Source organism: Rosa rugosa, chromosome 2, assembly GCF_958449725.1.
Source record: "Rosa rugosa chromosome 2, drRosRugo1.1, whole genome shotgun sequence".
Lineage (NCBI taxonomy): Eukaryota > Viridiplantae > Streptophyta > Magnoliopsida > Rosales > Rosaceae > Rosa > Rosa rugosa.
Genome location: NC_084821.1, coordinates 13,184,611 through 13,197,777, shown reverse-complemented (window position 1 = coordinate 13,197,777; position 13,167 = coordinate 13,184,611). Strand labels below are relative to the sequence as shown.

General features: G+C 38.2%; 1 protein-coding gene across 1 annotated transcript; it reads right to left on the bottom strand.

The window, feature by feature from the left end:
- Window positions 1-2,544: 2,544 nt before the first annotated feature.
- LOC133732865 (copper transporter 1-like) lies at window positions 2,545-3,228 on the bottom strand. The gene has a single exon (XM_062160468.1). The coding sequence runs from the start codon at window positions 3,060-3,062 to the stop codon at window positions 2,592-2,594; it is 471 nt and encodes a 156-aa protein (XP_062016452.1). The 5' UTR covers window positions 3,063-3,228; the 3' UTR covers window positions 2,545-2,591.
- Window positions 3,229-13,167: the final 9,939 nt, after the last annotated feature.

Here is a 13,167-nt window from a genome sequence, read left to right as displayed (position 1 = left end):
TATTAAGCCCCACTTCTTGTGTTCACCTAGGGCTTGCCAAATCTTAAGACCAGCTGGCCCGCAGTTAACTACATGTCATAAATATATTGTTTCCTTTCTTTTTGAATAAATTAAATTGATAATTTCCAAATTTTATTTTTTATTTTTTTATGAACAAACAAAAACAGAAGAAACACTATAAACAAAAGCCTCTAGTCTCGTTTGCCCAGCTAATTCAAATGGAACACCTGTGACACAGTAAGGGGAAGACAATTATGCCGAACAGCAAAGAACCTATCTCGCATATCAAACAAAGCCAATTTGTCACCTAAATTCATGACTGAAACTGATTATTATTTCCAATTTTGATCTGGATGAACTTCATTGAAGCATAATACATCAATAGATAGGCCTAGTGTTGAGTACTAGTGGCCAGGGGCGGAATTATTTGAGGGTCTGAAGGAGTCCCCACCCCCTATCCTCCTCCCGATTCCAACACATACCCATATTAATTAGATAGCTAACTAGTATGACCCATATTAATTAGATAGCTAACTAGTATGAAATAAACAAAGAAACTGGTAATGAATGCCCTTAAACATTTATGAGCTCACTTACTGGTTACTATGATGGAAACCTACAATTAACCACATGAGTAAACTTAATAAATAACAATAACAGCAAACTTAATAAATAATAAACTTTTGGTTGGTTATTTTTCACTTATTTTTTCAAATTATAGTGTACCTACTCAGTCAATATATAATTTTTATGTGTGGACGGATAATTTGTCTATAATACTATATATAGTTCTCAAGATTTTTCAAAATAAATCCAGCAACAAAGAAAACAAGCTAGCATAACCAAAAAAAATTGAGAGCCGCACTGGTTATTCTCTCAAACCCTAGGAGCTCCGGTTTTCGTCAAGCGATTCTCGTCCGGTGGTAGCCTAGCTTCAGCGCTGATTTTGGTTGCGATGATGTGGGGACTGCTGCCGGACGGGAGGTGATTATAGGCTTTGTCTTCAGGTCTTGGGGAGACTTTGCTTGGGGGTGGGACAGTGATGGCTATCGGCACCGACTCTGGTTTCGCTGCAGTGTTGAGGTGGTTGGGATCGTAAGCATCGTTTCATGGGTCGGTGTCCGGCTACATGGGCTGGTTACAAGACGGCGGCTATGGCTTCGCGACAGTATCGCTGAGGTAAACGGCGGATCGAGATGTTGGGGTTCCTGGTGGGTTTTGGTTGCAACGATGCATCAAACTCTCTGGAGGCGGCATTGAGGTACGTTAAGATCTGTGGGGATGCCTTCGATCCATAGCGGCGGTGGTGGCCGGCGAGGTGCCTTCGACGATGCGTGCGGCAGGGGTGGGTTTGGGCCTTGCCAGCTGCTTGTGCTTTTGGGCTGGGTTTCCTTTGGGCTTTTGGGCAGTGTTTTTAGGGTTTTTTTAAGGTTTTAGTTTTAATTCCAATAACTCCCTTTTGTTTGGGGAAGGTAGTGGGTTTCGGCCCAATTTAAGCTTGCTTTTATTAGTGAGCTCTAGTCTACATTTCTATGGTTTCTTTTTACACCAAGTTAATGAATCTCCTGGAGTACCACAATTGAGTGCATTGACGAAGGGAGATTCACGGTAGTTTTCTTAGTGTAAGCTGAGATTTGTAGTTTTGTAGGCTCTTGCATATTTGCGCGACAATGTACTAGTGGATGGTACCCGTATTCCCTTACCTGCTTAACCACTGATTTAGGGTACAAATATATGAGATTTATTTGCATGTGCCGTTCTGGCTTTGAGATTAAATGAAATCTCTATTACTCTGTCAAAAAAAAAATTAAAATTTCAAAATAATAATATTATCTTGCATTAAAATAAAAATAGTATAAAAAATTACTGAAATATGCTCAAACTTAGTTTATATCCCGACCCCCCCAAGTTATAAATCCTAATTCCGCCACGGCTAATGGCTTCATTTAAAGTTTTAAACCCTTCTTGGGTAAAATAAGGTGGAATTAAATCCGAAACGAAGAAAGGTGACTATTTCCTCGATCAGAAACAAAATGGATGGCCTTTTGATTGGTTTATAAAATGGGTACGGTGAAATGACAATTTGTATTTTACAATTTATTCCAAATGGTCGGTTAATGAATGAATGTATTCTGGATGATTCTTAACAGTGTTAATGCTCAGCCACCCATTCACTGCCACACATAATAACAAAGATTATCCTCTCCCTTTTTTCTGAAATTTGGACCAAAAAAAAAGAGAAAATCGGAATACATCATTTTTCCATTTAATCCAGAATTTCTGAATCCAATTCTGCAGAATTAAATGGGTACTGGTTTCATTTGGGAACCTACAGTACTAATTCACAGCTCCCAATTTATCATCTTGATACATATGAATTTCTCATTCACAAAATACCATCTGAAGCTGAGTTGGGATTTTTATTAGAATAGGTAGGGGTTTCCAACTTTCCATGCTACCCAGAAAAGAGGGAAAAAAAAAACTGAATAATTGATATCATATGATTCTTAATTTCTACAAACAACTATTATATCGAAAATCAAATCAAAAACCAAAATTTCCCAATAAATTCCATTAATCAATCATCATATTCAACAACTCATTGGAGGAAGATCAGAGCCCTTTTCATCCTCCACAGGTTTCCTGAAAACCCTACTCCCAAAGAGCAAGAACCCCAAAGTATGCCCAGCCACAGCAACCAAAAACACACCAGCATTAAAGGACATGACAGCCAACATTACCATATAAGCCAACCCGACCCTCAGACAATGCAAGAGGGTCTGGATCAGTCCGGCCGCCACGTGTCCCGACCCGACCTTGATGATTCGACAGTGGGAGAGCCACTCGACGAGAACAGCGAGGGCGAAGACGAAGAGCAGGGCCACGTAATACATGCCAGTGTTGGTGCCTGGCCATCTGGAGAAGAGGACCTCGGCGGTTGTGCCCCAGAAGAAGGTCATGTGCATCATCATTTTCTGGTGAGGCATCGTCGTTGCGCCGTTCATGGATGGCGGTGGTGCCATGGAACCCATGTCATGATGACTATGATCCATCCCTTCCATTTCTGTCACAGCTCTCTGAAAATTGGAATTTGTGTTTGGGGTTGAGATATGAAGCCGTTTATGGATTTACTTGTGTGTATTTATAAGGGTGTTGGGGTGTTTTAATGACGACTCTGCTCGTACATTAGGGCTCGTAATGTGTAGTACAGTTCCAGAGAATACAGAATTGGGAATTGCTAAGTTGAGAAATTAAAAAGGCTTGTCCTCTTTTAACAGTACTTTTTTCTTTCCGGATAATAATTACATAAAATAAAACGTATAGGTTTATTTTTTTTTTTTGAGAAGAAATTAAACCTATACACGTAAATTAATTTCATTAAAAAGTTAGTCAATCAACCACCATCTTTTGAAAGGAAAAGGGTCCTTGACCCAAAGTCCCAAAACGAGCAAAAGTTATACCACTTACTCCAGCAACAGATTTTTGTTCTCCCTTATCCAATTTAAATTAAATTGACATTTTTGCCTTCAGCCTAATTTAAAAATTACATCGTGCCATTGCAGATGCAAATGCGTTCTCTCTCTCACACCTCGATCTCTCTCTCTCTCTCTCCAACTAGGTCACCACGGCGGACAACTTCCGTCGGCCGACTGACCGGGACAATCTCGCCGGTCATCCCTCCTCTCACATCACTTTGTCGAAGAAGGAGGAGTGGCCGTAACAGCTGGACCCGGCGTACTTGGAGTTGGAGTCATTGTTGAAGGCGTCGTAGGTCCCCTGGCAGGAGTCACCGCACCGGAGGATTAGAGGTCCGAGTTTGACTGCAAATCGGTTTCTGTTTTTTTTTTTTTTTGGGTTAAAGTAGAAAGAAAGAAAACGAAGAAAAAAAGTTTCATTGGGGGTTAATAGACGTCTATTAGGGGGCAATAGACGTTTTAAATTGATGTAATCTCTCATTTTTTTTTCTTTAATCAAAGTTTTATTTATGTAATTTTAAGAAGATTAGTTCCCATTTTGGTAATCCAAATATCTATTAGGGGGTAATAGACGTTTATTAGGGGGCAATAAAAGTCCATTGGGGGCAATAGAGGTTTTCAGAAAAATCCAGTGGGCGGCGACCGGTGACTGGAATTCAGCGAAGTTGGCCTGTATCCAGCGACCGGTGACCAGAATCCTGAGACCGGTGACTGGAATCCGGCGACCGCTGTTGGGCTCCAGCGAAGTCTCTTATGGTTTCTCTCTCTCTCTCTCTCCAAGTAACAAAGGGGTGATGGTAAAATGGTATTAAAAAAAATAAAAGACAAAAAAAAAAAAACTTAATGGGGTATTAGGGAAGACCTCCTTAAGTCCTTAAAGTGTTTTGGGTAAGAGATAATTAAAAAAACTTAATGGGGTAAGTGGGAGAAAAATTCCTAGAAATTGGATAAATGGACAAAAACCCAAAGAAAAAATAATAATTGTGATTGGTATGTAAAAGATGATGTGTAAACAAATACATATATCCAGAGGACTAATTCTTTTGTAGATCATGAAGAACGAGAGAAAATTCTCTCGAAACCCTAGTGTTGTCGCCTTCAGTGTGCAGCTACCATGGAGGCTCTCGGCACCTCCACTCTTTCGTTTGCCTCGGTGTACGTGTCTCACGACTTATCGATTTCCTTCTCGACGTGAGGGATGACGTGGCTAGTGGTGGTTGACAGGGTTCTCTGGACCACGACCTCGCCGTGTACAGCTCCGTGATCATTCTTTGCAACCGAGGGAGGAGATATGCACTGTCGATAGGGTGGCATCATTGGTTGTTGATGGCAGAACTAGGCCATTGGTTCTCTGGTGGATTGTCCTGTTACAGTCAACGCTGACGTCGCTAGTGTGGACAGAGATGGTGGCAGGCATGGTTTTGGTGGAGATGTTACTAGGCAAAGGCGGGTTTCTAGTTTGGTGGTGGCTCCGCCACGAGCTCAGCTGGGTTAGAGTTAACCGGTTGCTAGAGACGCCGAAGCTACAAAACTCTGGTAGGGGTCCCCAGGGATAGTTGGGTGTCCAAATCAAATCTGACCAGTTTGTGGGTTGCCTTTGGGCCTAATTCAAGACCTATCTTTCGGCTTGGTTTCTCCAAGGGGCTGAATGGGCCTCTAACTAGGCCTTAGGTCATGAAGTTAGTTTCTGGGCTGGAGTTTGGGCCTAGAATCCTTATAGTTTCCTAGATGGCTTCTTTAGAATAATGTCTATGCTAGTGAAGGCGTCTCTATGAGCCTCTGTGGAAGTAACTGGTTTGACCGTACCACAATTGCGTGCTCGGCGATGAAGTGAGATAAAATAGATTGTCTACAAGCTGAGATTCTTTTGTTGGCGTAGACTACTCTGAGCTATGATTGTTGAAACAGAGAGTAGTCTTTATTGTACTATTCTTATCTATGAAACCGGGGCATACTATTGGTATGTACTCTTTACTTCAAAAAAAAAACCACAATCTTTTTGTCAAGTCCTGACTTTTCAGCTAGTAAATGAAAACACATCAAGGTAAAAATCCACCGCAATATCTATAACATAATTAACATTGTGTATTAATCATCTCTGTTGAACATTTTTTAAAGTAACTTATCGAGCACTTTATTCTTCATCATCTTTTAACAATCTACTCACTCAATCCCAAAATATTTTTTACCTCCATATATTTAAGCCTCATTAATTCAAGAATTTGATACGCATATATGAAAAAAGAAACTTTGACGAGCTACTCAATAAACATTATAGATACACTAGTTTCATGTTCTTCTATCATATTTAATCATCTCGTAACTTCAAAAGTAGAGATATATCAATATATTCATTTCAAATGGGACGGTCCCCTACAGCGACACTCTTCTGTCTCGCCCTTGTCTTACATGGTACCATACGTACAATACCTAGCTTGTGTTGGACAGTCCCGTTAACCTTATGTTATTTACAATTCTTATGTTATGTGCACTTCAAAATAAGCTTCTCGATCATGTGCCCGTTTTTTCCCTTGAAAATAGAGATTTTAAAAGGATAGATTATTGAGCTTTACGATTATTTAGTGAAATAGTTATTTCGATTCAAAGAGATAATGATGACCCGTTTTCTTGAAATAAATATTGGTCCAAGACTAAGCTGAAGAGCCACCTGTACCAAGACCATGTCGGAATGTGTCAAACATGGCACGCATGCATAAATGGCATGGAACATGCCAAAATAAGCAAAATGTTACTCTATCGTTTGAAAGCTTCTAGCTAGCTCCGAGCTGCTTATTTTGATAGTACAGTTTACACAGCAAAGAGATCAAGGGTGTAGTCTCTGTAGTACCAGCTAGCAGTACAGCTAGTACATCCAGAGAAAATTGACACAGTATATCTACAAGGAATTCTGATGAAAAATTACGAAATTATTAATTCTAGAATTAATTTGATTCAAAATTAATCCTGTTAGCCTATTTGGGTTCGATACAGCGGATGACATACTGAATTAACTTTCTTGACTAATTTATTTCTAGAGTTTTCCCATGTAATCAAAATGGACTCGATCAGTACAATATTACATACATGATATCATTCTTCATTATCTTGTTCTTTGAAAAAAAAAAAAACATTTGGTGATACCTTGCGATTCAAATGGGTGAAGGGGCATTATGAAGGGTACTTCTGCTTACTCGACATAATAGAAATATAGGTCGTCGATGATTCATTAGCTATTTCACTTCGTAGTGTGTTGCGGCAATCTCATCAATCTCTAGTTACCTTTTTCAAGGGCGTAGCTACATGGAGATTAGAAGGGTCAATTGATCATGTTCACCATTTTGACAAAGACACAATTGTCTTAGATTTTTATTTTTATTTAAGAGAAATATAAGCTATTTGACTCATTTTGTTTTCTTTTTTTTATTTACACATTTTGTCCCTTCTAATGCGATAAAATATATTTGATTTTAACTAGTTTATGACACCAAAACAAAAAAATATGTGTTTCTAATTTGTATCAATTTTTTAGGGCTGGCATTTTAGGCCAAGCGGGCCGAACCAGCTAGAATTCGAACCTGGCTATACCGAGATGGGCCGACAAAGCCAACTTATCGATATTTGGCTCGGCTGAGCCGTAGCGATTCAATGTTTCGGTTTGGCTACGATATGAGCTATTGCATACCGTCGGTATACCGTACTGACCGTATGTATGTACAAACCGAATAAAATGCAAAATATACAAAATTTGATAAGAGGCGAGGACAACAAGGTTCGAACCCCTCACCTCTTACACAAAAGCCTTGCTCCCAACCACTAGAGCACGAGAAGCTCTCAATATGCTATATGCAAAGTTTATATTTATTACGTCTTATGCAGTAGAATTAAAACACAACAAAACCCAGAACCCTTTTTTACTTTCTACTCTCTATTTCTCTATCTTTTCTAGTTGTCTTCTTTGACTCTTCTTCTTCTTCTCCAATTCTGCTTCATCTCTTCTTCTTCTCATTTTCTTTTCTGCTGTTTTTTTCTTCCTCCCCAGTCCCCATTCTGCAATTCTCTATTTACCATATATTCCACTAATCATCAACTAGAGCTAAGGCCTATTCGTCATCAAGTCAACAGCAGATCTTCCTAATCCAATTACCATATATTCCATCATGAAATCAACATCATCAGATCATCCCATCGAAAAACCGTCTTCTTTCTTCAGTTCTTTCCTCTTCTTCCTCCTTCATCAACTGCAGAATACTCTTCTCTTTCTTCCTCCTCCTCTTTCATCAAGTTCTTTTTTTTTTTTCCAACTATTTTCTCCTCACCGACATCGGTATACCCATCAACTCTAGCCGAATCATGCCGATATCTTGGTATACCGATGTCTCGGTAACCGATGGCGGCGGTACGGCTGCTGTTTTAGATTTGAAGAAACCGACCTACGTCAGTCGGTAGCTGGTTGATAGATTTAGTGGTCGGTTTTCAACCAAATCCAGCCCTACAATTTTCTCTCCTTCGATCTTTTCCTCTCCCTAATTTGGTTTATATCATCCTTATTTATAGTGTTTTCTTTTCTCAATTTTTTGTTATACGAAGAAATTTCAGATATAATAAAAAAAATTTCTTTCTGTTATAAACTAGAGAATAAGAGAGAGATAGAATAGAGAAACAAAATGTAGGAGGAGGTAGAAGTGTGTATTTCATTCTCATTAGACCCCTTTATATAGGAGTAATGTTTACATCCTAAGGACATAACTAATGAGTATTTACAGTGGATATCCACATATATATATATATATATATATATATATATATATATATATATATAATATTTACAACACTTTCCCTTGGATGTCCACCACTAAATGATATGGTGTTGGACGCGCTTAATGTTGTCTCATCAAAAAATCTTGTCAAGTAACAAAAACCAGTGGGATAAAAACAACCCTGGTCGAAGGAGAAAAAGAGTACAACGTGCATATGTCCTAGGTAGCATATTTTTAATGCTCCCCCTGATGAGAATCTCCCCCTGATTGTTGCAAGCTTCAATCATGTATGTAACAAAATACATGCACCATGTATATTGGATATGGTGTGTCGATTACATAGGTGAGACCATGTGTGCTTTGCATAAAGGGGACTCATCATGAATTGCAATTCCTGCAAAAGTTAGGGCATTACCAATAAAACTATGATATTCTTAATGAATCTTACTTGACATGATAAGAGTAGAACCAATTTCATATGCTCAAATTATAGATAAAGATATTAGTTAAAGAATAACAATATAAAGAACAACAATTGACACATTTACCTTTGTCCGAGCATTGAAATTCAAGTATGGTATACTTAGCCATAAATATCAATTAGTGTAATTGATAGTTTCATATAGGCTCAATATGAGCTCTAGATAAATTCATAACTTCGCGAAAGTTAGAATATGTTGCAACATTATGAGCATGATTCGAATTCGATTTCTTAGTCTTGTCATAGTACTCATTGAGGCAATTAAGTCACTTTAATGGTAAATGAATGAGTATATATGAGTTTGAGACTTTTTGATTCCATAAGTGAGCTTTAAACTCTTTCATTCATTCTTGGACTTGCCATTGACAATATGAATCCGTCAAGGATTTGAGTAAGCAATATGCTTATAATGACACATTTGGGGATTTGCTTTTAGCAATTTGCCTTAAGATCTTCATATTAGAAAATACAACATACCATAAGTCTCTCGTCAATATAACACTGTACTTATAGAAAAGTTGTCCCTTAGAGAAGAATGATAATCATATTCCTCTATAAAGAAAGATTTGTTTCATAGTGATTCAAATTCACTGGAATGAACACCATTTTGTATTTTACAGGTTATAAAGTCCAAATATTTCATCACGTTTCCAATAATCAAATTAATTGGAATTGCCTCTTTCCAATTTGGCCATTATTATAATTTGTCGACACAGCAAACCGTGGTATAGTATACAACGTACCCTTGATGATTTTTAGTAGCACTACGTACTATAGATAAGATATCATCAAATTTCAATCTCACACATTCATATATGCATGCATTAGCTATAATAAGCTTTGTTGATATCAAGTACTCATTCCTCTTTTAGGGAATGTATTGTCTCTCTATGACAAATTAATTAGAGAATGTGGATCTTTGTATAACCTCATGAAGAGTGTTATAGGGCTTGTATAATCTCCCTTATAGGGAGCTTGAAACATTGGACTTAGTGGATATATTCCACATAAATTCACGCCGTTACAATAGTGTTTCCTCCCCCTAACGGTGGGAAGACTATCTAGTTTGACAATTCACAAAATATGCGTGCGAAAAATATTGGATTTATGATATCCATTGGGGGGTGGCGAGCCCAAACCAAAATTTAGGTCAAAAACTTATAGTTAATGAGTGTCACTTTCTCAATTTCTCATCATTGATTGAGACTTTTTCTTAAAATAAAATGAGACATGGTGGATAAGTATCACACACCAATTCATGTCATTTTTCATAAACGATATTTCTCCCCTTAATGATGGGAGAAATGTCTTATTAAAGTGACAAATCGCAGATATGCGATATTATAATTTCCTTGTTACTTGTTAGGAAGATTTGCAATTATTGTTGTATTATACAACAATATAAAGTATGTAGATAAGTTTACATGACATATTAAATAAAACTAGATGGCCCCACACACTATGTGTGTGAAAATTGATTTTTTTTTTTTTTAAATTGGGAGTGGGAAGTTATTTACAGGAGTTGGTAGTTTTTCATGGAATGATAGAAGTTGGTAGTTTGATTATCTGTTTCTCATTTTCACCTTTTTTTTTTTATATTTTCTGTTTATTTTGAAATTTGACTATATCACCCCTATCTGTTTTATGAGTTGTATAGTTTTTAAATATTTTAGGGTCATTTTGGTACATTTTTTCTATTTTGGCTAACAAAGCTCTTCTCTTAATAATAGTATAGATAAAGACACAATGGTCACGCCAAAATAATTTTTATTTGGCTCAATGAAAATTTTAGTTCATGATACAATATACAGTAGTATACTTACAACATAAGTTAGGTGAAAATTTCATCACTAATACATGTAATGGTATTCCAAATAGGTAACATAATACGAGCTCATTTGGAGCCATCAATCAGGATCTGCAGCTCTTGAGATGATTGTTACCTTAGCTTTTTTTTTTTTTTTTGAACAAGGGCCGGTGCGGCTGCCCTCAAGCCTTCATAAATGAAACCGACGAATACAAGGGGGGGACATTGAGCCTAAATCCCAGATTACAATCTGCAACTAGAGTACATCCAGAAAATAAATCATGAGACGACTCTACTAAATACTTGTATTCCAATCCACACCAACTAGCAAAGAACGAGCTCCAGACGGTTCTATTTGCTTCCCAGCGGTGACATAACGGAAAGATTACTCGATCAGCAACTTTAATGCAGCAAAGCGTAATTTCCATTCTACCAGCTTTCCTATCATGTTGCCACTGGACTCTACATCCAGTGGCACATAGTCTCACCCTACCACTAGGAGGCAGCGACCATTTGACCAAGCAAGGAACTCACCGCCTACCAAGAGTAGACAAGGCACTTTGAGTGCACACACGGGTACACAACCCGACTAGCCCCGCACAACAAGTGTTGGGTCTTATTACTCGCGAAAATCGCAAACAAACTAAGCAACAGAAGCAAATAAAAACTATAAATAAAATAAAACTTGACGCAGAGCCCACTAAGTGAACCCAGCCCCAAACTGCAGCCCATAACAGGCCCATAGGCAGAGTCCCAGCCCAGGAATCCAAACCAGCAGATGGGTCGTTACCCACCAACCCGGCCCAACTGTGTTGCTGCATCGCACCGCCCCCAATCCTTCCTCCCCTCCACTGGCGCTGGGCCACCGTGACCCCACCTTCATCGTCCGGCCATCGGAGGGCCGCTCCAGCCATTGCAAACCCCACCTGTCCCCAACCGGAGAATGGAAGGCCCGTATCTGGTGTCGAAACCACACCGGCAGACAGACCACAAAGCTACCGATCCCGACCAGCCAACCTTCGATCTACCTCAGCCAGCCACCGAGCCCAGCTTGCCGGCCACCTACAACCACCAAACCCCTCTCCGGCCAGCTTCCACTCCAATCCCAATGGGATCTCGGCCCACCGCCACGATACAGCCACGCCAATCGACCGAGGGAAAAAGAGAAAACCACCATCTCCCGATCCCAGATCTCGAGCTTGAGCCACGCCCACGAAACAGATCACCCGTCCGGCCACATCCGTCGTGCGCCAGCTAGGCCAGAAGCCATCACCAGCGCAGTGGCGCAGCCGGACAGGAACAAAGGCTGACGACGGCGTCCTCTCTATTCCAGCGCGTGGGGCGCGTTCCTTCTACCAACTAAATTTCGTGTTACCTTAGCTTTTTGAAGCATCAATTGTGAAAAGTTATCAACAATTGCAATGGATCATCTCCATAGTTGCGTTATATGCAAGACAAATATGTTTGTCATTATGTTTATCATGAACATTCATAGTTCAAATTGAATGTATTGATGAACACGTGGTTCATATTATTGTTTGACATTGAAAACAAATGTCAAAATTATATACTCAAATTTCGAGTCTGGGACAGTGGTCCATATGGGTATAAGCATATACTCCAATAATAATACAATGGAGGGTCATAGCCTCATCAAATTTTATATTGTACTCAAAGCATTTGGCTCGAGTCTTCACAATTAGAAGCTTGTTCTAAAAGTGGAGTGAACAGAGGTTCACATGTACTCATAAAGAGAAGGGACAAAAATCCAAACATAATTGGAGATCAAGAAACAAGAGGTTTCAATCTATTTGATTGTATAACAATCAGTGGAGGAATTTTAAGTCCACATGTAATTGGATCAAGAAACATGTAGTTTCGACCTCATTATAAATTGACAATTTTATATCAAATTATCAGATAAGATAATAAGATGAAATCAAATTGAAATCGTCAAACTCATGAAAATACATACCTCGATTATGTAGGAAACATAATTGATATTGTTGAAATCAATTTGGTGATCAGTACCAAATGCCAAAATAGAGAGGTATTCATTTAGAGTCAATAATTGATACATGCATTAATATAGCATTAAAACGAAATAATCAAAAATTCGTTGTAGTCTAGTTGGTTAGGATATTTAGCTCTCATCCAAAAAGACCTGGGTAGCGATGGAAAATAATTTTGTTATTTTTTCACAAACGGCATAATCATATGAGGTAGATATGACAAAAATAATCATAAGTAATAAATGTTCATTATGATCGCATAAAATAAATAACCATGATAAGTATCAAATAATGGTAATAGAATGAGTTGGTACTAAAATTGGTGATAAAATGAGTTATTAATAACAATAACTACCAAATAATGGTAATTAGAAACATTATCATGATAATTGTAACTCTTGCAACAAATACTCATGATATATTCAGTTATGTAAGAATTGTAATAAAGGTAATAAATATGATTAAATATATAAAGATAATGAAACGTAATTACGTTTAATCGGTGCCAAAACATAGGCTTAAAATGACTAAATAAAATAAATAGAGACAAAAAAAAGGCCTAAACATAGGTTTAAAATTAATCGGTGTCAAGAAAACCGCCGCTGATCATGTAATCAATATGTTTTCCATTGTC